The 27,526-nt window shown below is 39.1% G+C and overlaps 1 protein-coding gene across 11 annotated transcripts in view; it reads right to left on the bottom strand.

The window, feature by feature from the left end:
- Positions 1–27,526, bottom strand: part of Adam22 (ADAM metallopeptidase domain 22) — a 255,202-nt gene that overhangs the window by 7,318 nt on the left and 220,358 nt on the right. For 6 of the 11 annotated variants that reach the window (XM_045160149.1, XM_045160151.1, XM_045160155.1 and 3 more), the window contains one exon: positions 19,160–19,283. In XM_045160149.1, the coding sequence (XP_045016084.1) occupies positions 19,160–19,283 (124 nt within the window). Of the gene's footprint in view, positions 1–19,159; positions 19,284–26,024; positions 26,112–27,526 lie in introns of all 11 variants that reach the window. The other 5 variants (XM_045160147.1, XM_045160150.1, XM_045160148.1 and 2 more) reach the window with 1 other exon arrangement.

Here is a 27,526-nt window from a genome sequence, read left to right as displayed (position 1 = left end):
TTCTTTTTTTGTTCTATCTTTGCCTGGTTTTGGTATCAGGGTGATGCTGGCTTCATAGAAGGAGTTTGGTAGAATTCCTTCTTTTTCTATTTCCTGGAAAAGCTTAAGAAGCAATGGTGTTAGCTCTTCCTTAAAAGTCTGGTAAAATTCAGCAGTGAATCCATCCGGGCCTGGGCTTTTTTTAGTTGGGAGATTATTGATAACTGTTCGGATGTCCATGTTTGTTATAGGTCTATTTAAGTGATTAATCTCATTTTGATTTAATTTAGGTAGGTCATATATATCAAGGAAATCATCCATTTCTTTCAGATTTTCATACTTTGTGGAGTATATGTTTTTATAGTATGTCCCTATGATTTTTTGAATTTCTCTGGAATCTGTTGTGATGTTACCTTGTTCATCTCTGATTTTATTAATTTGTGTCTCTTCTCTCTTTCTTTTGGTCAGATTTGCTAAGGGTTTATCAATCTTGTTTATCCTTTCAAAGAACCAACTCTTTGTTTCATTAATTCTTTGGATTGTTCTTTTTGTTTCTATTTCATTAATTTCTGCCCTAATCTTTATTATTTCTTCCCGTCTACTAATTTTTGGTTTGCCTTGTTCTTCTTTTTCCAAGGCTTTAAGGCGAAGCATTAGGTCGTTTACTTGCGACCTTTCTAATTTCTTAATATAGGCACTTAAGGCTATAAATTTACCTCTTAGAACTGCCTTCATTGTGTCCCAGAGATTTTGGTATGTTGTGTTCTCATTATCATTTGACTCTATAAATTTCTTTTGATTTCCTTTTTGATTTCTTCATTGACCCACTCATCATTTAGTAGTGTATTGTTTAGTTTCCATGATTTTGTGTATGCTCTATAGCCTTTCTTGCTACTGATTTGTAGTTTAATTCCATTGTGGTCAGATAGAATGCAAGGAATTATTTCAATTTTCCTGAATTTGTTAAGATTTGCTTTGTGTCCTAATATATGGTCTATTTTAGAGAATGTTCCATGTGCTGCTGAAAAGAATGTATATTCTGCAGCCTTTGGATGAAATGTCCTGTATATATCTGTTAGGTCCATTCCTTCTATGACCTCATTTAGTCCAGATGCCTCTCTGTTTATTCTTTCCATGATGACCTGTCAATTGATGAGAGTGGGGTGTTAAAGTCACCCACCACCACTGTGTTTGGTGTTATCTGTGACCTTAGTTCTAGTAGTGTTTGTTTGACGAATTTGGGAGCCCCCATGTTAGGTGCATATATGTTTAGGATTGTAATGTCCTCCTGTTGGAGTGTGCCCTTAATCAATATAAAGTGACCTTCCTTGTCTTTCTTGACTAACGTCGGACTAAAGTCTACCCTGTCTGATATTAGCATAGCAACCCTTGCTTGTTTTCTAGGCCCATTTGCTTGAAACACCGTCTTCCAACCTTTCACCCTAAGATAATGTCTATCCTTTGTAGAAAGGTGAGTTTCTTGGAGACAACAAATTGTAGGATCCTGCTTTTTAACCCAGTCTGCAAATCTATGTCTTTTCGTTGGGGCATTGAGACCGTTGATATTAAGAGATATTATTGAAAGGTGTGTATTTATGTTTGCCATTTTTGTGTGTGTGTGTGTGTTACTGGTTCTACCTGTGCTCTCTTCTGTTAACTGGTATTTGAGTATAGCTTGTTTTTTCTAGGTTCCTTATATGTGTGCTTTTCCTTTTGTTCAGCATGGAGGATTCTATCAAGTATTTTCTGTAGAGCTGGTTTTGTCTTCAAATACTCCTTTAACCTGCTTTTGTCATGGAATGTCTTTATTTCTCCATCTATTTGAATGGATAACTTTGCAGGATAAAGTAACCTTGGTTGACAGTTGTTATCTTTCAGAACTTGGAATATATCACTCCAAGCCCTTCTGGCTTTAAAAGTTTGTGTTGAATAATCTGCTGTAATCCTGATGGGCTTGCTTTTGTAGGTAACTTGATTTTTCTCTCTAACTGCTTTCAATATTTTTTCTTTGGTTTGTGTGTTTGGAAGTTTGATTATAATATGGCGAGGAGAGGTTCTTTCTGGGTTTTGTCTGGCTGGGGTTCTAAAGGCTTCCTGTATCTGTATTGGCACCTCTTTCCCAATTTGGGGGAAATTTTCCTCTATGATTTTGTTGAAGATGCCTACTATGCCTCTGGAGTGGAGTTCTTCTCCTTCTACTATGCCCTGAATTCTTATATTGGATCTTTTCATAGTGTCCCGAATATCTTGAAATTCCCACTCATACTTTTCTATAAGTTTGTCTTTCTCTTTGTTGGACTGCATTAGGTCTGCCACCTGGTCTTCTAGCTTAGATATTCTGTCCTCTCCCTCATCCATCCTACTGGTGAGATTTTCTACAGAGTTTTTTATTTCATTAACTGTGTTCTTCATTGCTAGTAATTCTGACTGGTTTTTCTTTATTATTTCTATTTCCCTATTTATGTCTTGTATTGCCTTCTTTATTTCATTAAATTGGTGTCCTGCCTCTTCTTTGATTCCTTTGTTTCCTCTTTGATTTCCTCTTTGATTTCTTCTTTGATTCTTTTCATGTGTTCTTTGACCTCTTTGAACATATTTATAATTATTCTTTTGAACTCTTAGGCATTTCCTCTAACTCTTTCTCACTGGAGGACATGTCTGATGCACTAATACTTTTAGGTGGATTTATATTGTCTTGCTTTTTAGTGTTTCTTGTGTTATAATGTATATATTTTTGCATCTTGGATTAAGTTAATGCTTGGATTTTCTAGCTAGCTGTGTATTCTTAGCTGTATCAATTGATTTGATGTAATATATTTTCAGGGTAGGACCTTAAGGTGTTAGGTGTGGCTCTTAAGACTCTCAGAGTATCTACAAAGATGTTCTTAGGGGTTGAGTTTCCCTGCTATAGGAGTATTCAAGCAGGCTGAGTGGAATAAAATACAGGTAGATTCTAAAATTTAACTAAACACTGTACACATTCAATCAAAAACAGCCCCGAGTATGTATGCAAGAGTAGTTATTATAACAACCAGATCCTCTATCAACAAAGAGGTTTAGATTTCTGGTCTGTTGAGGGATCCAAGTCAGCTTGTGACCAAGTGAGACCCTTCCCTGGTGCAATCCCAGTTACCTTGGGTGATTTTGGTCTCAGTCAAGTTGCTGCCTGGGTTGTCGGGCTGCTGTTCTGATTTCTGGAGCTGGGCACTTGCTTTTCCTACGGGGCAAAGCGAGCCGCTGCTGCTGCCGTAGCTGCCACCACCGGAGCCACCACCACTGCTGAAGCTGCCGCTGCCATGTCCACCACTGCTGCTCCCCCCAAAGCCGCTGCTGCGGGATCTGCCGCCGCTGCCGCTCCTGGGTCCGCTGCTGCTGGGGCCGCTGGTACCGGTGCTGGAGCCGCTGAAGTTGCTGCCGAACTCTGCTCCTGCTTGGGTCCCGCTGTCAGCCCAAGTTGGCGCGGCCCGGTCCCGGGCCGCTGCTGTGTTCGCTGGAGCTGGGCTCAGGCGGTGGCGGGGAGGGGAGGGAGCCGCGGCTGCTCTGGTTGTCTCGCTGCTCCACGTGTTCTTCTACCTCGCGGTCTGCTTCTCCGCTGCTCGCTGCCGCTCTCCCCTCACGTTTCCCGAGTTGCGGAGAGTGTGGTGTGAGGGGAAAATCCCGCACCTGGCTTTTCCTGCGGCTTGAGCCGAGAGTCTGGCGGCTTTCTGCTGCGCCGCGGCCGAGCTGCCAGAGCCGCTTTTCCCGCCTGTGCAGGCTCTGGATGCTCTATAACTCTTCTACTTCTCCGCTGCCGCCTCAATTTCCTATACACCTCACTTTTTAGTAAAAGTGTGTATTTTGCTGAGTTTTTTGGGTCTTTTTCCCCCCTAGGCTGCTTTGGCGTGGTACCTACGCCGCCATCTTAACCGGAAGCCTTTTGCTGTATTTTGATGGTTGTTTGTTCCTACCCAGACAACAATGACCTTAAAAGATGCTTTCCTGTGAAGGCTAAGGACCCAGGTTCAACTCCCAAGAACCCACATAAGCCAGATACACAAGGTGATGCATGTACATAGGGTTATGAATGCACACAAGGTGGCTCACACCTGGAGTTTGAGTGCAGTGAATAGAGGCCCTTACACACCAATTCTCTTTCTCTATCATTAAAAAAAAAAAAAAAACTATTAATGGGGACTGCTTAGCAGTTAAGGTGCTTGCCTGCAAAGCCAAAGGACCTCAATTCAATTTCCAGTACCCATAAAAGCCAGATGCACAAGGGGCACATACGTCTGGAGTTGTTTGCAGTGGCTGGAGGCCCTAGCATGCCCATTCTCTTTCTCTCTCTCTCACTCTCACTCTGTCTCTGCCGCTTTCCCTCTCTCAAATAAATAAAAACAAAATATTTAAAATCTATTAATGGTCTTAACTCACCCATCAAAAGATACAAGTTATCAGGGTAGATCAGAAAAATGGACACTTCTATCTGCTGTTTTCAAGAAACCCACCTCACCACTAAATACAGACACCTCCTCAGGGTGACAGGATGGAAAATGATATTCAAAGCAAATTGAAATAAGAAACAAGTAGATGTTGCTCCATTAATATTGGATAAAATAGACTTCAAAACAAAATTAATCAAAATAGACAAAGAAGACCACTTCTTACTCTTCAGGGGAACAATCCAACATGAGGATATCACAGTCATAAATCTATATGCACCAAACACAGGTACATCACAGTTTATAAAACAAAACCTACTTGACTACAAAACAGAAATAAACACTAACACGATCATAGTTGGGGACTTCAATACTCCACTGTCATAAATACAGCATCTAAGAAAAAATCCACATGGAATTAATAAGAGTTCAACAACGCCATAGATCAACTAGACCTAAGAGACATCTATAGAACTTTCCACCCCAATTCTACAGAATACGCATTCTTCTCAGCAGCCCTTGGAACATTTTAAAATTGTCCATATATTATGACATAAATCATGCCTACATGAATTCAAGAAAACTGAAGTTGCTTGCTATATAATATCTGATCACAATGCTTTAAAGCTAGAAATTAAAAACAAGAGACACATCAGGAATTCCACCAGCTCCTGAAGACTGAAAAAAACACTTTTAAACAATGAATGGTTTGTGCAAAAAAATCAAAAAAGAAATTGTGAAATGTCTAGAATTGAATGATAATGAAAATACAACTTACCAACATTTATGGGACACAATGAAAGTAATACTAAGGGGAAAATTCATATCAATAAATGCCTTCATAACAAAAACAGAGCAATCCCAAATTAATAACCTAACTGTTCACCTAAAGACATTGGGAAAAAAAGAAGACTACAACCTTAAGGGTTCCAGGTTAAAAGAAATAATCAAGATCAGAGCAGAAATTAATGAATTGGAAACTAAGAAAACAATTAAGACAACTGATGAAACAAAGAGCTGGTTCTTTGAAAAAATAAAAATGTTTGATAAACTCCTAGCCAATTTGATCAAGCAAATAAAAGGAGTCTGAAATTAATGAAATCAGAAATGAAAAAGAAGAGGTCACAACAGACATCAATGAAATTGGAAGAATCATCAAGACATACTTCCAAAACTTCTATTACAAAAATTGGATAATCTGGAAGAAATGGATGAATGACTAGCCACATACTACCTACCAAAACTAAACTTAGAGCAGATTAGTATCCTAAGCAAACTTATCACATTCATAGAGATTAAAAAGTAATTAAAAATCTCCTCCAAAAGAAAAATCCAGGACCAGTGAAATTCTTACAAATCTTCATTGAAGAACTGAAATCAATCTTTCTCAAACTGGTTCACATGGTCAGAGAGCAGGGAATGATCCCCAACTCCTATTATGAAGCTAGCATCACTATAATACCAAAACCAGACAGAGATACAAAAAGGAAAGAACACAAGGCCTATATCCCTAATAAATTTAGATACAACGATCCTCGCAAACCGAATTCAGCAACATAGCAAAAGCATTATCCACACTGACCAAGCAGACTTCATGCCAGGGATGTAGAAGTTGTTCAACACATGCAAATTGGTCAGTGTAATACACCACATAAATAAACTTAATCACAAGAACCACATGATCATCTCAATGGATGCAGAGAAGGCCTTTGACAAAATACAACTCCATCATCAAAGCGCTGCAGAGAATAGGCATGGAAGGTTTATGTCTCAATACAATAAAGGCTATATATAAAGCACCTAAAACCCAAATAATACTTATAGGGAAAGGCTCAAGGAGTTCCCATTGAGATCAGGAACAGCACAGGGATGCTCACTCTCATCATTGCTCTCCAAGATAGTACTGAAAGTCCTGGCCCACCAATAAGACAGGAGAAAGAAATAAAAGGGATACAAATTAGAAAGGAAGAAGTCAAGCTAGCCCTATTTGAGGATGACATGATCCTATACATAAGTGACCCAAATGTCTCCATCTCAAAACTTCTAAACAATTAATTCCTTTAGCAAAGTGGCAGGATACAAAAATCAATACACAAAATCAGTAACCTTTCAATATGTGAATGACAAATATACAGAGAAAGAAATCAGTGAAGCTGTCCCATTTTCAGTATCAACAAACAAAAATTAAGTACCTTGGACTAACACTAACCATTAAAAAATGAAGAAAGAAATTGAGAAGGACACGAGAAGATGGAAAGACCTCCATGCTCCTGGATAGGTAGAATTGATATTGTGAAGATTCTAATCTTACCAAAACCAAAATATAGATTTAATGTAATACCAATAAAAATCCCAGCATCATTCTCTACAAAGATAGAAAAAAAATCTCAAAATTCACATGGAATGGCAGCAGGCCTTGGATATCCAAATACATCCTCAGACAAAAAAACCCTCTGGAGGTATCATCGTACATCTAAAGCTATATTACAAAGCCATAGTAACAAAACCAGCATTGTACTGGCATAAAAACAGAAATACAGACCAATGGAACAGAACTGAAGAATGGGAACTGCAAACCATGTTAGCCAGATGCACAAGGGCGTGCACGCATCTGGAGTTCGTCTGCAGTGGATGGAGGCCCTGGTGCTCCCATACTCTCTCTGTCTATCTGCCACTTTATCTCTGTCACTCTCAAATAAATAAATAAAAATGAACCAAAAATTTTAAAAACAATAAAAAAATCAACCCACTCCAAAAGTGGGGCAGAGAACTGAATAGAGAATTCTCAGAGGAAGAATTAAAAATGGCTAATACACACTTAAAAAAATGTTCAACATCCCTAACCATTAGGGAAATGCAAATTAAAACAACTATGAGATTCCACCTTATTTCAGTAAGGATGGCAATCCTTCAAAACTCGGACAGCAACAAATGTTGACAAGGCTGTAGGGAAAGAGGAACCCTCATCCACTTTGGTGGGAATGTAAACTTGTACAACCATTATGGAAATTATATGGAGATTCCTAAAAAGGATGAATATAGAGCTACCAAGAGACCCAGTTATTCCCTTACTGGGCATTTATCCTAAATATTCCAGGCTTCACTAGAGATATTTGCACAACCATGTTTATAGCTGTTCAATTCATAATAGCTAAGAACTGGAATGAATACAGGTGCTCATCATTGGATGAATGGATAATGAAGTTGTGGTATGTTTACACAATGGAATTCTACTCAGCAGTAAAAAGCAAACAACACAATGAAATTTGTAGAAAAACAGACAGACTTGGCACAGATCATACTCAACGAACGCACTCGATCACAGAAAGACAAATGCTGCATGGTCTCACTCTTCTGTGTTCCCTAACCTGGGCCAGCTTAAGTTGCTGACATACATACCTTATAGGCAACTCAAGGCCAGACAATAGGGATGGAAGAGTTTGGGGGGAGTGGAAGGGGAGGGTGAAGAAAAAAAAAAAAACTAAACTAAATACAAAATGAACTGGTACCATAAAAAATCTTTATACTTGAAGACAGACAAAAAGATGTAACTCTCAACAGGAGTAAGGGGAGCACCTAAAAAGAAGGGCCTTGGAGAAGGTGGGATAAAGCGTAACATTAATTTTTTCCCCCCTGGACCGTAACTCCCAGCACCAGAAATCAGTTGCTACCCACAATGAGCTGTTGATCAGAGAGACTTATGAGGTCCCCAAATCCAGACAAGTTTCTGTCAAAGCCCTTGCTTACCTGCCTGAGGCAAAAAGTAAGACCCTATTGCTAAAGACACCATATGCTGCCAACACAGAGCATGGAGAGACCTGGCTGGAATCCAGAAGAAAGCCAGTCCTCAGACAGTTAGCCCATCTAGTGCTGGGAAGTGCTACATGAGCTACTGGAGAAAGTGGCTAATAATGGTCTAAGCAATGATAAGACTAAGCTACTCAGAAGTACATACCTGGACAGGATGTGCATGCCAGCGAAATGGTGGTACTCAGTTTTGGTGGGTAACCAATAGTTTTCTGATTGGCTAAGAGATCTGCTCAGTGAAAAGGAACCCATATCTGGAATTGGGAACCAGATCAGATTTCTCTGGAGACAAAGATTATGCTCTCCAGTGTCAAGCTTTCACTAGTCCTTGGCTAAAAGAGGGGTTACATACATCAAATTCTCCCAAATTAATAATGTTTATTCCATTTAAACTACACTGACTTCATTCTCTGTTGGAGAATCTGTTCTTTTTTTCAAGACCTGAGGAAATAAACTACACCTCACATTTGAGCCAAACCACAGCTGAATCCACAAAGGAATTGAGGAGATGAGAAAGAATGCTGCTTCCATGCTGAACCTGACAATCAGCACCAGGGTGAAGGATACAGATGCTGAGGATATGCAACACTTACAAAACAGAAGTCTGGAAGCTCCTAAGAGTTCATCACTGAAGTATATTAAAACACCCAAGGTGACTCAGAGAATTTTGTGGAAGCTGGGGCGGAAGGATTGTAGGAGCCACAGCTTGAGACATCATGCCTATTTTAGGGGAAGCGTTGTCTCCCCCTAAAAACTGACTGCTACTTCCACAATGCATAACCCACAATCTCATGGAGAATACCTGCAATCCTACTGAGGACAGTCCCCAGTGGAATGGGGGCAGGACAAGGGAAAAGACAGTACCAACACATGAAGTATCCATATGAAATATGTTGTTAATAATAATAATGAAACTTCAAAAAATTGATTATTTTCATTTTTTCCTAATTAAGAATATATTGCATGTTGAACATGTTCCCATCAGGTTTTACTCTCTTCCTCCCCCATTCTACTGAGGACCCTCCTCAGTGGGGTTAGTGGTATTCACTGTGGGGTCATTAATGTATTGGTCAGTCTCTGTGGAGGTGGGGACAATGCCTCAGGATACTCCTGCCCACCCTATGGCTCTTACAATCTTTTTTAAAAATTGTACTTATTTATATACTTGCAAGCAGAAAGGGGGGAGGGAGACAGAATGGACACACCAGGGCCTCTAGCTACTGCAAACTAACTCCAGATACATGTGCCAGCTTGTGCATTTGGCTTTATGTGGGTATTGGCAAATTGAGTGTGGGTTATTAGGATTTGTAGGCAAGTGCCTTAACTGCTAATCCATCTCTCCAGTCCACTCTTAAAATCTTTTCTCCCCCTTTTCTACAATGTTTCCTGAGCCTTGGTGGGTGTGTTATTTTCCCTAGTTTTCTGATACCACCAGCTAGAGCAGAGGTTATCAGCCACAGTTCTGTATTACATCATCCCCAAAGATGTTTTGAAATCTACTGCCCAGGTAGTAACACCACATCAAGTAAATCAAAATCTCTGTTAGACTTTGGCTTAAAATATTTTGAAAGCTCTTCAGATGATTCCCATGTACAGCTAAGGCTAAGAACTACTGTCCTTTGGGAAGTATGGCTCCAACAATGCACTATCTCCTTAAAAATCACTATGGGCCTATGTCCAGACCATATATTTTCCAGTTTTGTCACTATCTCTCAGAAAATAGTTCTTGGAGGAGCTAACATGTCAGAGTAGAAAGATGTATGCAGGGCAGACTCCCTTAACTTCCCCCATCTCTTCCCTTTCCTTGCTTATGCCACCAGTTCTTTATACTATGCCTGATCAGATCGGATTTCTACAGTGTTCAGTAATTGCCTTAATGGACTACAAATAACTTTGACACAGTCAGATATGATTGTCAGTTCACCAAAGAATCCATTTAAGAGAAAAAGTCTGCCAGTAAAATAAGTATTTCCAGGTACTATGACTCATATATAACTATTATATAAAGAAAGGCTGGAGAGATGGCTTAGTGGTTAAGCACTTGCCTGTGAAGCCTAAGAACCCCGGTTTGAGGCTCGATTCCCCAGGACCCACGTTAGCCATATGCACAAGGGAGCGCATGTGTCTGGAATTCGTTTGCAGTGGCTGGAGGCCCTGGCACACCCATTCTGTCTGTCTGTCTGTCTGTCTGTCTCTCTCTCTCTCTGCCTTTGTTTCTCCGTCTGTCACTCTCAAATGAATAAATAAAAATAAACAAAATTTAAAAAAAAGAAAGGCTATACTTTAGGTTATATACAATTTCCACTTAGACTCCATTTTAACTGTATATATAAGATGTTTCATAGTGAGTTTTTAAAATTTTATTTAGTTATTTGCAAGCAGAGAGAGACAAAGAAAAGAGAGAGAGAATATGGGCCTGCCAGGGCTGCTAGCCAGTGAAAACAAACTCTAGATGCATGTGCCACTTTGTGTATTTGGCTTTATTTTATTTTTATATAAATATATATTGTTTTACTTATCAATCCATCTTTATTCATCTATCCAAAAAGCATGTCCATATTAAGCTGGATTATTCACATTAAACTGGTCTTTTCAACTACAGGCTGACACTGGGCATTTCCTAAAACTTGATTTCTTCCTTATAATTGTTTACAAATGCCAGTTTTTGATCTAGCTGTAATTTTCTTTTATTTATTTATTTTTAATACTTTTTTATTAATTAGTTTTGTATACAGCAAATACAGTCAGCTTGGTAACATTATTAGGCTCATCTGTGACCTAACCCCGCACCATTGGCCCCTCCTTATTGAGATATATGGGTCATACATTGTGGAGTTAGCCCAAAGTTATGGGTAAGATAAATGTCTCTGCATATCATGACCCAACATGTGGCTCTGACATTCTTTCCACCCTCTCTTCTGCAAAAATTCCCTGAGCCATGATGGGTTCATTTTTGGTCTGCTTCAGTGATGAGGCATCACAACAGGTTATTTGCTGCTAAGTAGGTTAGACCACAAGTTGCTTGGACAGATATTGGTCATTTTCTCCCACTTGCCCATGTAGCACCTTCTGGCACTAGATGCAATGACTGTCTGGGGACTGACTCTCTTCTAGCTTCCAGCCATGCCATTCCATTTTATGTGTCAACTACATATGGTGTCTTCAGCAGTAGGGTCTTACCACTAACCTTTGGTGGGTCATCAAGTACTCTGACAGAAATCTGTCTTTTAGGAAACGTTGTAGCTTTCTCTGATCAAAAGCTAATTGTGGATGATAGCCCCATGCTGGTACTGGGAGTTACAGGTCAGTGCCCACTAAGAAAATGAGGAAAAAGATAACTAATATACAGGAGTTAGAGAGGAGAGAGAGAGAGGGAGAAGGAGAGGGAGGGAGGGAAGATTTAGAAGATTAAGGTTAGCCTTGATCCTACCCTCTCCAGTGTCTTGTGGTTCAGATGTTACCTGTAAGGGCCTGGTGAAGGTTCACCTATTTGGTCTGCCTTTTAGGATGTAGAATTTTATGGTACCATTGCTGTTTAGGTCAAAATTAGTGTTTCCCACCCCCTTCTGCTGTCCTCCCATCCCTCCCCACCCATCCTATTGTCTAGTCCACAAGATGCTTGCTGGATATGTAAGGTATATTGGGTAGATTTAGGTTAGGTGCTGTAGATGAGTGAGACTATGTGGTGATTTTTTTTCTGTGATTGGGTAAGTTCACTGAGAATGATCTGTTCCAGGTTCAACCATTTTTCCTCAAATTTCATTGTGCCATTTTTTTCTTACTGCTGTATAGAATTCCATTGTGTAGATATACCACATCTTAGTTATCCATTCTTCTAGTGATGGACTTTGGGGTTGATTTTAGCTCTTAGCTATTATGAATTGAGCCACTACAAACATGGTTGAGCAAATCTCTCTGGCCTGTGGTTTGAAGGTTTTAGGGTAGATGCCCAGTAAGGGAATAACTGGGTCTGTTGGTATCTCTATAGTCAGCTTTTTCAGGAGTATCCATATTGCTTTCCAAAGTGGTTGTACCATTCTGCATTCCCACCAACAGTGGATGAGTGTTCCTACTTCTCCACATCCTCACCAGCTTTTATTTTCATTTGATTTTTTGATGTTTGCTATCCTTATTGGGGTAAGGTGGAATCTCATAGTTGTTTTAATTTGCATTTCCCTGATGATTAGGGATGATGAACATTTTCTTAAGTATGTGTTTGCCATTGGTATTTCTTCCTCTGTGAACTGCCTGTTCAGCTCTTTGTCCCATTTTGTGAGTGGGGTGTTTGACTTCTTACTGCTTAGATTTTTGAGTTCTTTGTAGATTCTAGAGATTAGGCCTCTATCAGTTGGATAACCTGCAAATATTTTCTCCCATTCTGTGGGTAATCTATTGGCTTTGCTTATTGTATTCTTGTCTGTAAAGAAACTCTTCAGCTTCATGTGATCCCATTGGTTGCGTGACTTTTTAAGATCATGAGCTACTGGGGTTTTGTTCAGGAAGTCTTTTTCCATTCCTATATCATGGAAAGTACTTCCTAAATTTTCTTCCAGTAGTAGTTGAGTTTCTGGTCTTATGTTGAGGTCTTTGATCTGTTTGGATTTGAGTGTAGTGCATGGTGAAATGTGTGGATCAAGTTTCAGCTTCCTGCATATGGTTATCCAGTTTGTCCAGCACCATTTGTTGAAGATGCTGTCTTTTTTCCAGCCTATATTGTTCAGGCCTTTGTCGAATATCAAGTAGCTATACTTGCTTAACCCAAAGTCCGGGTCCTCAAGTCTATTCCATTGGTCTACACTCCTGTTTTTAGGCCAGTATCATGCTGTTTTTATTACTGTGGCTTTGTAATATAGGTTTAGGTCAGATATGATGATGCCTCCAGAGGTGTTTCTTTTGCTGAGGATATGTTTGGATATGCGAGGCCTTCTGCCTTTCCATAGGAACTTTGAGATCATTTTTTCTATCTCTGTGAAGAACACTGTAGAGATTTTAATTGGAATTGCATTAAATCTGTATATTGCCTTTAGTAGGATTGTCATTTTCTCAATGTTAATTCTGCCTATCCAGGAGCATGGGAGGTCTTTCCATTTTCTCAAGTCCTCCTCAATTTCTTTTTTGAGCATTTTTATGTTTTCCTTGTATAGATATTTCACTTCCTTGGTTAATGTTATTCCAAGGTATTTTATTTTTTTGTTGCTATTGAAAATGGGACTATTTCCTTTATTTCTTTCTCTGTATCTTTGTCATTTTATATGCATTTGGCTTTAAATGGGTACTGGGAAATTGAACCAGGTTGTTAGGCTTTGGAGGCAAGTGCCTTAACTGCTGAACCTCTATTTATCCCCATGATGAGTTTGTTTCTTTGGGGGGTTGGGGGAGAATGACTAACCAGTGTTTTGTTTTGATAGAGAGTGTTTTGTGTAGCTCAGGTTGACCTCACACTCACTATGTAGCTGAGGTTCACCATTCCTGACTCTCCTGCCTCTACTTTCCAAGTACCGGTATTATAGGTATGTACCACCAAACCTGGCTAAATACATCTTTCTATATAGGTTACCTTGGTTACCTTAACACAGTCCCTCAAACCTTCATGGTAATCTTCTAACACAAATGGCAGCATATGCTACAAACTGTAAAAACAACCTATTCATCTGCCTCAGTCCAGTTTTATATATTTCTATCATTGAAAAGATCCCAACTCACTTGTCCTTTGAAACCCAAAGGGAAGTCTCAACTATGAGGATCTTTGTGAGTGGAAGGACCACATCTATTGATGGAGAGTTCATTGGAGACTTACAGAATATCCCAAGAAAAGAAGACATAATGTTCAGGATCTAACGGCAAAAGACAAGATTTATACTCACTTATAGTAAGTGAGGTAATCCAGGCCCAGAAAGCCAAATGTTACATGTTTGCTCTCATATGTGGATCCTAGTTACAAATGTTCAGACGTGTGTGAGTTGAAGAAAAAATTGGTATAAGAGTCCAGTAAGTTAGAAAAGGGGGGCTGGAGAGATGGCTTAGTGGTTAAGCGATCGCTGTGAAGCCTATGGACCCCGGTTTGAAGCTCAGTTCCCCAGGTCCCACGTTAGCCAGATGCACAAGGGGGCACACGCATCTGGAGTTCGTTTGCAGTGGCTGGAAGTCCTGGTGCGCCCATTCTCTCTCTCCTTCTGTCTGTCTTTCTCTCTGTGTCTGTTGCTCTCAAATAAATAAATAAAAATTGAACAAAAAATTGTTTAAAAAAAAAAGAAAGAAAAGGGCTATAAGGGAGGGAGGAGAGGAGTGGACTCAAGGGGAGAGGATTGTATATATTTAAGAAGACAGATTTCTGTGGGTTTAATGGCCTAAGTGAGATCAGGGGAAGAGAATGAGAAAAAGAGGGTGGAGGGAGGGTTAATCAAACTTCAGGGTATTGTGAATAAGCCATATGATAACCTACTATTTTGGATAATGGCACACCCAGAAGCCACAGCCTGTTAACTAAAAAATTTCAGTGCCAGGGATAGGATATCTTCCAGTGAGTTGTTGGCCAGGGAGGTCCCTGATGTCCCCAAAACATTACAGGCTATTGCCAAGGCTCTTGGTCTCCTACCAGGAATAGATGATAAGACCCTACTGCTTAAAGACTCCACATGCCTGGGTTGCAAGGTCATCAAGAAATCAAACAGGGGCTGAGCTGGAAATGTCTTCTGTGTAGACCAGCTGACAGAAAGGTGGAGAAAGCTATACTGCATGCAGCCTTGTGGGAGACAGCAGACATCAGTGGTGAAAATAGTGGACACTGCAAGCCTCAAGATGGGCTAGCCAGGCCAAATGAGTCAACAAGTACAATAGTAGCATGTCTGGGGGCTGGAGAGATGGCTTAGTGCTTAAGCACTTCTTGTGAAGCCTAAGGACCCTGGTTCAAGGCTCGATTCCCCAGTACCCCTATAAGCCAGATGCACAAGGTAGCACATGCATCTGGAGTTTGCTTGCAGTGGCTGGAGGCCCTGGTGCACCCATTCTTTTTGTCTCTCTGTGCCTTTGTCTCTCTGTCTGTTGCTCTTAAACTAATAAAAACAAAAATAATTTTAAAAAGAGTAGCATGTTTGTTATGGGGGAAACCAGCTGCTCTCTAATTGGACTGGAGGCCTGCTCTATGGGAGGGAATACATGCCTGATATTAAAAACTTAATCAAAAGCCCATTGGGGGTAGCAGGAGGTCATGAGACTTAGAAATGTAATGCCTGTTCTTATCTGGCTAAATGCATATATTATGCCTACCAAACTGCTATAAGCACTTTACTTAACATTCATACCATATATTATTAATGCTACTCTAACTTTTGGTTAGAGAAGCTTCTCTTTTCAGATGGCAATGACCATTGAGGTGACCAAAAAGGCACCATAGTGCTGAGAAGATGTGAAAGAGGAGTGTTCAGCACTGAAACATCTCTATCATATCTTCCAAGGCTCAGGGTCTATTGCAGAAGAGGTGGCAGAAAGAATGAAGAGCTGAAACAAGGGTAGGATTGCTTACAATGCAATAGCTCAAACAGAAATCGGCCTCAATATCTATGACCTCGCAGTGCCTAGAACTACCTCTACAAGACCCTCATAATAGGAAGAAAAGATGATGTCATCATAATAAAAGAGAGACTAATGGAGAGAAGGAGTGGATATGATGGAGTGTGGATTTGTGAAGGGGGAATAGGGGAGGGGAGGGAATTATCATGGTTTATTGTCTGTAAGTATGTAAGCTGTCATTTAAAAAAATTTCAGGGCTGGAGAGATGGCTTAGTGGTTAAGCGCTTGCCTGTGAAGCCTAAGGACCCCGGTTCAAGGCTCGATTCCCCAGGACCCACGTTAGCCAGATACACAAGGGGACGCATGCGTCTGGAGTTTGCAGTTGCTGGAGGCCCTGGCGTGCCCATTCTCTCTCTCTCTCTGTCTCTTTCTTTTTCTCTGTCTCTGTCTTTTTCTTTTTCTCTCAAATAAATAAATAAGTAATAAAACAAAAAAAATTTAAAGCTTAAAAAATTTTTTTTTCAAAAAATATGCTGGGTGTGGTAGCACATGCCTTTAATCCCAGCATTTGGGAGGCAGAAGTAGGAAGATCGCCATGAGTTCAAGGCCACCTTGAGAGTACAGAGTGAATTCTAGGTCAGCCTGAGCTAGAGTGAGACCCTACCTCAAAAAGACAAAAAATAAAATAAAATTTAAAAAATAGAAAGAAGCTGGGCTGAAGAGATGGCTTAGTGGTTAAGGCACTTGTCTGCAAAGCCAAAGGACCTCAGTTCAATTCCCCAGAACACAAATGAGCCAGATGCACAAGGTGGCACATGCATCTGGAGTTCATTTGCAGAGTGCCTGGAAGCCCTGGCGCACCCATTCTCACTCTTGCACACACTCTCTCTCTCTGACTCATTATCTCTCTCAAATAAATAAATAAAAATAAAAATATTTTTTAAAAATAGAAATAAGCTTTAAAAAAAGACAAGACTTTGATCTCAGAGAGCCTAAATTTCTTTCAGTGGTGATTAAGAAAAATGAGATAATAGGCATCAGATTTCATGAAGAATAAGAAACAAAGAAATGAAAAGACCTAAGAGTCATGATTGTGCTTGTGAGAAACAATGAGCAAAGAACTGACACATCACTTGAAGCAAAAGACATCACTTTGCCAGTATCTGTGTGGCCATAACACAGGGCTTCTGACAGGACTATCTACCTGTTCAATCTTTCACAGCTCACCAAGAAAACTATGAGAGGGCCTGCTAATCTGAAGGATTCTGCTAGGGCTACTCCACAGAAAACAGAACAAATCAGATCTTTCACACCACTCTTAGAGCTGTTAGAGATTTTACCTTCACCCTGCTAAGACTACGGAAAGAGCAGGGGCTACTCAGTTCTCCTCAAGAGCTATCATTTGCATGGGCTCTCCTGTGTTAACATCTCTGATGACACCAACTGAGAAAAATGTCTCAAATGTGATACAGCAAAACAGTGATATAGTTAGCAATAAAAAAGTAGGGTGCTATACTTAGACAATTCTCTAAGGAGGGAAAAACTGACAGCAGCCTTAGAGTTCATTGTAACATAGCATACTATGAACAACAGGCTGTCTATCAGCAAGACTTGTAAGGCCAGAACACTGAGTGTTGGAAATCTGAGTTACATTTTTTCTCCATTTTTTACCATTTCTGATATTGACATACAGAGGTGTTTTTTGTAATTAACAAAATTGTATTGCTTATTTTGAATGACATTTTTGATCACTTTCTTTTTTCCTTTTTTTTTTTTTTTTTGAGGTAGGGTCTCACTCTAGCATAGACTGACCTAGAATTCACTCTGTATTTTCAGGGTGTCCTCAAACTCACAGCGATCCTCCTATCTCTGCCTCCTGAGTGTTGGGATTAAAGGTGTGTGCCACCACACCTGGCTCTGATCAACTTTTAATGATTTGTATTTCCTTACTGACTCTGGTTTGATCAATTCAAAATATAAATCATCTACATTTTCCTGAACCCATAATTTGGCTTCAGGATCCATCAGGCTCTAACATATCTTTCAAGACTAAAAAGCATAAGAAGATAGAACCCACTGAGGGAAAATCTGCTAAGGCTTTCAAAACTATTTTTATTTATTTATTTACAAGGATACAGAAAGAGAGAGGATGGGTAGAGTGGGGGGAATAAGCAGGCCAGAGCCTCTTGTTGCTGCAAATGAACTCCAGATGCATGTGCCCACTTTGTGCATCTGGCTAGATATAGGTACTGGAGAGTCAAACCTCAGTTGTCAGGATCTACAAATGATTTTAACTCCTGAGCCATCTCTCTTGCCTCTGCTAATAGCTTTTAAAGCTTTACTTTTTTGAAATATACCTTTCTTACACCCACATAACAATATAACTAACTACAACAGTCCAGATATTAGCAATCTTTCTTTGGTTCTGTTTTTAATTTACAGATGGTTGGTATGCCTCTATAAACTATGTCAAATTTCACAAAACACATGTGTTCCAGGAACACTATCACACAGTAGAATAGTGATGAAAATGTACAGAGGAATAATTTTTAAAACTCTTGGAGAGTCATTTTTATATAAACAAATGAACAACTCCTTATTTGTTTTAAAATTTGTATTTTGGGGAAGCTGAGGGTATGGCTTAAAGGTAGTACCCTCACTTAGCATGAGCAAAGCCCTGGGATTAAATCCCCAGCACCACAAACTAATAAGCAAATTTGGCTATTTTTTAAACATAAAAGGCTATAAAACTTTTATCATACCCTGTATAGAATTTTTTTAATATTACTGATTTTCCAAATCCCCTTTCCTTATATCCAAATTATATCCTCATTTCCAAGATACTGATCTGTCTTTTATGTCACAAGTTTCTATTTCTAAAATCCTGCTGAGTTGTTATTAGCTAGTAAAAGGTCTGCTCAGGCAAAATGGGCATGGAAAGGAGGCTACTTTACTTAGTATCTGGCATTTCTAGTGATATTCAGAAACTAACAAGCCACAATGAATCCTTTGTTTTTGTAACATGGAGTTTAGTACAAGTACAAGTCATTGACTAATTTACGTACATTTGTTATCTCTAGAACATACCAGTCCAGATTAATTTACAAATATTTTAAAATATTTCTCATTTTCTTACAAATAAGATGCAAACTGACTTTCATTTTAAGTGTAAACTAGAACAGGGAATGGTGTTGCATACTTAAAATCCTAGCACTTGGTTGTCTGAGGTAGGAGGATTCTCATGAGTTCAAGGTCAGCCAGGGCTATAGTACCACACTAGTCAGTATGACACAGCAAGACCTTGTCTCAAAGACAAAGAACTGGAGAGAAAAACAGAGCAGAGCAGAGCAAAGTAGTTAGGAGGGGAAAGAAAGGAAAAATGGACTAAATGAGCTCAGCAATAGTGATAATGACCAAGTATAAAGCATGTACAAGTTGCCACATACCCTGGCACTTTGTCGGTTCACTTTCTTCTCCTCATCAGGAAGTGGAGGCATTGGGTAAGGGTATTTTCTGCTGGAGGCAATAGACCCAGTTGATGAAGAAGGAGACTTGGCAGGAGATAGAGTCCTGAGACATTGAAAACATATGAAATAAATATTATGCAACTACCTATCATTTTTAAATACCTGAAAATTTAGCTCTGAACAAGCCCTCTGACTTCTACTTTTACAAGCAGCTACAGCAAAGCTTTAAGTGCCAGGAAAATAACTGTCATTGCTCAAACTGGAATGCTTGAATTTTAGCCTCTAAAAATTACAAAACAGTGATTTTTTTCAAAATGTTAATACACAGAATCATACTTTGTAACCACAAAGCCAATAATGAAATTTCCTTTAGACTAAATAAAAAGCTAACACAGAGATGGAAACAATTATTCTCAGAGTTCATAATCATGAATTGAATACCATATTGATATTCTTAATGAAAAATGTTTCCAAGTACAATAATTCCAATGAACATTTTAAAGACATTACCATTGATATATTCATTAGTTGCTAAATCACACAGTAGTATACACAAAACTCATGCATTCTGAGGCCAGTGTGTTAGTTGTGAAGGAACAAAGGCAAATACAAGGGTTATAATAATAAATTAGTAAACATGCAAGCATTAAGGAGTGCAGAGTTCCAGCCAAACAAAGTCTGATGAGGACATACAAAAATGGTCTAATTAATCCCTGTAACCTACATTGCTGGGGAAACAGTATTCTGTTACACTCAAGTGGTTTGAAATTTGTGTGTGCAATTGTAGTACTTGTAACTATTCAGGGTACAATAGAAGAGACAATATCTGCTCCTAGTTTGCCATTAATTTATTTATTCATCCATCCATTTATTTATTTGAGAGAGTGGCATATAGAGAAAATGGACATGCCAGGACCTCCAGCCACTACAAGTGAACTCCAGACACATGTGCCGCCTTGTACATCTGGCTTTATATGGGTACTGGGAAGTCAAACCTTGGTCTTTTGGCTTTGCAGGCAAGTGCCTTAACTGTTAAGCCATCTTTCCAGCTCTAGCTTGTTATTAACAGTGAAAAAAAGTTTCAGTTAAAAATGGTCACTCATACATGTATCAAGGGAAGACAGATGTGATAACTTTAAAACTGTGTCCTTCACAAATACTACCACTGCACGCTCATGACTACTGAATTCCTGTGCAAGGTGTAAGCACCACCTGCATCACTGAACTGGTTATACCACCGCATAGTGACACAACTACTCTTTGAGCCAGAAGCTTCTTTGCAGTGACTGGCTCGGCCTGGGAAGATGGGAGGTGACAAATATGGGAAAGATTCCCATCCCTATAATATCCTTGCCTCTGGTGATGCCAGTTTTCATGAAGTTTGAAAATATTTTTGTTATATACTCAGAGATTCAAATGAACATTTTTAACTGATTTAAGAGTCATAAGTGGTCCCATTTACTTTTCAAGTATAATATTTCTTTTTTCTTCTAATTTTAAAAATAAATCAAGACCACTCCCTAGCCAGAACTGCTAGAACATAGTAACCATTAGGCTTCTCTTGGCAGATGAATGTAACTAAGACTAGTGCTTCAAATACTCTAAAGTCCTATTAAATAAACATTCTGCTACACACTTTATAATTCAAAAATCAAGTAATTTTAGTAAAATATTTTAAATAGGACCATAGTCTTTAGGAGATTCAATATGTGTAAAATAAGGCCAAGCATCTTTATTGCTCATTTAAATACATACTACTAAAATAAAGGCTATGAACCTTTGTCCAGGAAAGCTAAGCAGATATACAGCCCATTCTTATTTGCTTTAGAGACATGGAAACTGAGTCTTCCTTTTAAAATTATTACTTTGTGTGTGTATGGCTGAACATGTGTATGTATGTATTGATGTGCACATGCATGCCATGCTGCACATGTAGTTGTCAGAGGACAACCTCGAGGGGTTGGTCCTCTCTTTCCACCTTATTTTGAGACAGGGTCTCTCTTGTTTTGTCTCTATGGAGACAAGATTAGCTGATCCCAGAGCTTCATGATTCTCTTGACTCACTCCTTTGCCACTGGTACAGTTGGAATACAGATGCTTGTTATGTCTGGCTTTATATAGGTGCTTAGAATCCAGGCTCTAGTCCATCGAGCTTGTTCAGCAAGCACTTAACAATCTCTCTGGACCCTCAACTCCTCTTTTGAATTTGCTACAGTACAGTAAGTGTATGCCCACTGCATGATCTGTTAGTGCCTAGCTTCACAGCTATGCAAGTCTTAATCTGGCTATGGGTCCAAGTGATCCAAATTGAACATATATGAAACCACTCCAGTGTGGAGAGCTGAATGTCCAGTATTTCTGTAAAAATATCTTTTCCTGGGCATAGCCAACTGTGTGTAAAAACAAAAGAAAACAAAACCACAAACTTTGCTTCAGAACTCCAAAGAAATAGCTTTAGTTCTTCTCACATTAGTCCATTACTTATCTCATATTTTGGACTCTAAAAGGAAGAAGAGAAACAAAGGAGGATAGTTCTATTGGGAATATACAAGTCCCAGTGGGTGAATGAAAAGACCAAAGCAGAGGTCAAAATAAGAGTAGGGAGCAAGGTAGGGAAAATTATTTTAGGGGAAATAAATTAATTATTTCTCATAAATGTCTAAGAAAGACTTTCAGTTATAATCTGTTTTCACTTAAATCCAGATGCTAAACAAAGTCATTCACTTACAAAGCAAAATAAATATTTGGGTAAATATTGTCTAATCATTAACATTCTTAAAAACCATTATAACTATAGTGGGGTACAACAGAAATTTTGATGGAGTACCTGTGTGCCAAAAGATTGTGGTTAATCTTGGTGCCATATCAGACAGCCTGAACTCTTTTTATTCTTTCTTTCTTCCTTTCTTTTTCTGTAGATAAGCCTGCAAGTCTCCCTCACTCCACTTCTGACACCCAGAACCATTACAGCTAGGCCAAGTCACATGACAGAGACACATGGCCACTCCTGACACGCTTGTGTTTATATGAGAATTTTAGAGCAACCTGATCCAGAAAGGTTTAAGTATCTTTGGACAGACTCTAAGCATTCAATATCTTCTCTACAACCTTTAAGTAACTGTAGTAAAATGAAGAGGGAACAAATTTTGGAGTCAGCAAGTCTTATGCTATAGTTCTTGTTCTGACACCAGTTAAGTCACTGTTTACACCCAGTTTCCTCCATTCACAGAAAGGGAATCAAAATGCCTACATCTCATGATAGGAGAAATGAAGATATACAGTAGGCACTTGACACTATTATTAATTTGTTTCAGAGTTGAAATACCTTCTAATAATTTCATGGATATGATCCAGGCGTGTTGGCACATGCTTTTAATCCCAGCACTTGGGAAGCAGAGGTAGGAGGATGACCACGAGTTCGAGGCTACCCTGAGACTACATAGTGAATTCTAGGTCAGCCTGAGCTACAGTGAGACCCTACCTTGAAAAAAAAAAGTTCATGGATATGGACTTATAAAAACCCCTGATGAAATGAGTCAACAACTGTATAAAACTCAAGAGTATGCATACTTCCTAGGAGCTCATAAGGCAGAGTCGCCAAGAGAACTGCTCCCAGGATCTGGACGTGGTAAGACAATGCTATTGCTTTGGTCTCATTTGCCTCTTCCTGAAGGGCTAAATATATACTAAGGTCAATTAAAGAAACTACTTTTATATGAGAACTAGTTAAGGAAGCACAACTGAAGGCCTCTGATCACTCATAATCTGTATTTCTTGCTCTCCATAGTAACATAAGGATACTACATTCTTTTTTTAACTCCTTTTTTTAAATCTTTTTTTGTTTATTTAATTTATTTATTTATTTGAGAGTTACAGACACAGGGAGAGGCAGATAGATAAAGAATAGGTGCACCAGGGCCTCCAGCCACTGCAAACAAACTCCAGATGCATGTGCCACCTTGTGCACTTGGCTTACGTGGGTCCTGGGGAACCAAGCCTTGAACCAGGGTTCTTAGGCTTCATAGGCAAGCCCAGTATACTATGTTCTTAATGGTAGGCTATGTGTGGGGATTTAATTCAGGTGTCCCCTCATATACTTATGTGCTCTGAATGCTAGGTCCCCAGCTGGTGACAATTTGGGAATTGGAGCTTCCTGGAGCTGATGGATTATTGGGGGCAGGCTTATAGGTGCTATGGCTAGTTTCTCCCTTGTCAACAACTGTCCTGCTGCTGTTGTCTACCTGACATTGGCCAGGAGGTGATGTTCACCCTCTGCTCGTACCATCATTTTCCTCTGCCATCATAGAGCTTTCCCTCCCACAAACTGATCTTGGTTGGGGGTTTTCTGATAGAAATGTGAAGCTGATTGCAACACTATGTTTTGGACCAATTTGATGCAGTCACAAAGTCTCCATTGAATTTTGATAAGAATGCCACAACTCAGTACTATCTGGGTGATACAGGAGGTGACTTTGCCCCTTTTGGTGATTCTGAATAGTAACAGATGAAGCAGACCCAAGCATATGTACAGGAGTGGCAAAGCACAGGCCAACATGTGGATGCCTCCTAAGTGAGGCTTAATTTGGATGAAAATGGATGAAAGTTTCTCTGTTTGGTTAGAATTGGTGCTAAAAGTACTAGGTCATCTCAATTATTCATCACTGCCACAAAAATTCCGAGTTTATTTTTAACTCTCTGGTCTCTCTTACTACTCAAAAAAAATGACAGTTAAACCATGACCCTCCATTGGACTTCACTCTTTAAAGAAAAGTATGGATGTTTCATAATCCATTCTTAATGGACTACGTCATGTAGGAGCCAACATCTCATACTAAAAGAGGAAATAGGGCTGGAGAGATGGTTTAGCAGTTAAACACTTGCCTGTGAAGCCTAAGGACCCTGGTTCGAGGCTCGATTCCCCAGGACCCACGTTAGCCAGATAAGGGGGCACACATGTCTGGAGTTTGTTTGCAATGGCTGGATGCCCTGGCGCACCCATTCTCTGTCTACTTTCCTATTTCTGTATATCTCTCTCTCAAATAAAAAAAAAATGTTAATAAAAAGAGGAAGTAAAGGAACCCTCTAAAATTTACCTTGCAGCTTTGCACGTGCAACCAGGGGAGCTAAAGCATTTCCCCATCCAAATTGCATTTAGTCATTCATGCAGCTTCTGGGCAGACCTGAGGGCTGATTTTTAAGAGATGTGAACTCTTCTCTGGGAGTCACATCAACTTCTCAGCTCACCCAGGGGAGGTGAATCAACTCTTCTGGGGTATCATTTCATAAATCACTCCTGTGAAAATGTTAATTTCACTGAGGAATAAAAGCTTTAACCCATATAGGACCAAAATCATCCTATCTGGGTGCCGTGGATTATACAAATTATAATCTGCCCACAAGCCTGATAAATTACAAAGAAAAAAATAGGACTGCAGGTGAGCCAAGATTCCAAATAGTATTCAAAGTCATCTTACCTGTCTTCCTGATGTTGACCATCTTGGGAGCTACAGGTGAGGGTGGGATGTTTGAATGTGAATGTATGTATATGAGGTTCAGTGTGAGAAAGTGTGGCATAAGCAGAGAACAGGGCAAGAGGGAAAGAATAGGTATAAAAGCAGGATATAGATATTTTTTGTGAGCAGGCAGGAGTTATGCTTTCCTTGGAGTATATGCAAATGTTATGAATCAAATTAAAATGCAGATAGGTCTAATCATTTTCTCAAACTATACATGACTATACTAAATGGCACACTAGAAGAGAAACTCCATCTTACATTGGTACTGAGAGCTATATATACATAATTTCATATCTGTTCATTAATGATTCATAAGCGATATATAACTAATATGACAATAAGTAATATTAAACTCATTGTTAAGTTGTTTTCAAAAGAGGTAGTGATTGAATCTATGTATCTTCTTTACATTCCTTTTCCACAAAGCGGTCAGATATAAAGTGGACATTCATCTCTAAGTAACCACTTTAACATTGTAAAGAGTGATTAAAACATGTTATTCAGGCCTCTTGGAAATTTCCTCTGACTTCTCACATGAGTGACAGGGAATTGAGTAATTTTCACAGTTTCTAAAATGTACTAAGTTCATCTCTTTTGCCAGTCAAGAGTGTTTCCTACATGCTCCCTGCTCTATTTTGAAATATCAGACAATATTGATACTAGAATGAAAAAAAGGCTTCAGATGCTTTGCCGAGAATCCGTGAAACACTCCTCTCTCCACAACCCTTCTCTGGTATAGATGTTTGTACTGAACAACGAAAACCTAACCATTCCATACTTTCATGTAGCTAATATTAACTTAGTAATTTTCCAGTTAGGTCAACTCATTGTTTCTACTTCAATTAAAATTCCATGATATTTCATTTAGTTCCTTTTAACATTTTTTGCTTGAATTTTTGTATGCACTATTCACTCTTTGGCAGTAAGTAGGAAAAATGCATTATGAAATTGATAGAGTCTAGAAATTAAATTGTTGAGGTTAATAGTGTTGCTTTATTAGTGGAAAGTTGCTTTATTAGTGTAAAATGCCCATAGAACACTACATAGCATAAAATGAAGAAGATAAAGCTACTAAAAAGCTCAAGGTGGTGACAGAAACATGCACTAAATGGCAACCCTTTCAAATGGCTTCATTTGAAACATTCAGAAATGAACTAGACTGCTTCAGGGAGCTTAAAAACTGAGATCAAAAGGCAGCAAATAAATAGGGACCCTTTCCCCCCGTAAGAACTTGTATTTGAAGATACAAGAGAGAGTGCCCATCACAATACAGTATTCGTATGTTCTGGGAGAGTTTGAAAGGGAGATAAAATTAATTCATCAAATACCTAAAGTATGGTCCTTCAGTGTTTTTATTCACATCTTCTACCCACTTAGCTACATTATAGTCTCTTTTGAACCATGGGTTTAAATACCTGCAGAAAGCAATGGAAGGAACAAAGAAAGCAGAACAAGATAGAAAATCTGAAAATACACAGCACAAGCTTAGCCAGGATGTTTTCACCCTCCAAATGCAAGTGACTAGGCAAATAAACCAGAATGGGTGTTGGGTGATTATGAGGCAGTCTTTACAGTGGCAAAAGAATAATCTCGGCTGCTACAAGGTTCAAGGCATTCTAGAATATAATCAGCTTTTCTGGCAAAGCCTTTTCTAGTGGTTTCCAACAGTGAATCACACCTTCCTTCCAATCTCCGTGCTGACAGCAGTCCCATTCACCCAACTCCAAAGTGGCATTTTTTTTTTTCCAGGCCACCTATCATTTGGTTCTTTGGTTTTTAAAGATAATAGTGCTTGTTGAAAATAGGTCCTACCATTCCAACCTGGAAGCTTCTAAAGCCTGAAGAGCAATTTAAAGGAGAATAATTCTCTTTTTATTTTTCAGAATTCTCTTTACAGTATAAAAAATGTTTTTACATAGCCATTGGCTAACTCCCTATAAGAGACTCCAAGCTGGTTTCATCAGAAAGAGTACCACTCTCTGCAAGGTATAGAAGAGGTCCTACCCTTCTGACCTTGGAGTTGCAAACCAAATAGGCCTCTGTGATCCTGAAGCTGGTTAGTAACTTAATTACAGTCCCAAGGCTCTTTCCTTCCATGTGTATTCCAGACTCAAATGTTCATGGCTGCATTAGAAAACGGCCCTCAAAAGTTGGCTTCCAAGTGTCTGGTAGGGAATGTGTAAATGTCTGCCCAAGAAGAATAATGGCCTCATCATCTCCCTGATGGGTCTAACAATAGCACTCCCAGGATCATGGTGCAAAGTTCAGAGGTAATAAAATTTGAGTTATACTGATTTTCCCCCAGAGTTTCTTTGATTTCTTATTCTGGGAGCTAAGCTAAAACACACTCCCCTAAAATTTGCCCTCATACAAATTTAACAAAATCAGCATTAAAAAATTTGGAGGTCCAGGTTCTATAAGATTTGTTTGTTGATAAATAGGGAAAAATATAAGATACATTATGTTTTTAGCTAAAAGTTTGCTTCTTTCTTCCATATTTAGTGTGTGAGTTGTTTGTAAATATATTTAACCCCTCATATTTCCATAGTTAGATTAAAAAATCAAGTTACTTTTTCACACCCCTTTCTCTTATTTTTTGCAATAACCAAGGTACTCTAGAAAATAGTATATTGATTCCCTCCTGAATGGAGGGTTTTGTTGATTTTATGCTTGTAAGACCATTTTTGCTAAAGATAATATCTCCTGACTCAGGAAGAACTCATATTAGTTTTACTTTTAGCTACAGCCATTGGCAACTTTTCACAGAGATAGCCAATTAAAACTTGCATAAACATTTCCACTTAGACTACATTCCCACTTAGACTTTGAA

This window comes from Jaculus jaculus, chromosome 10 (assembly GCF_020740685.1).
Source record: "Jaculus jaculus isolate mJacJac1 chromosome 10, mJacJac1.mat.Y.cur, whole genome shotgun sequence".
Lineage (NCBI taxonomy): Eukaryota > Metazoa > Chordata > Mammalia > Rodentia > Dipodidae > Jaculus > Jaculus jaculus.
This window is presented reverse-complemented; position numbering and strand designations above follow the sequence as displayed.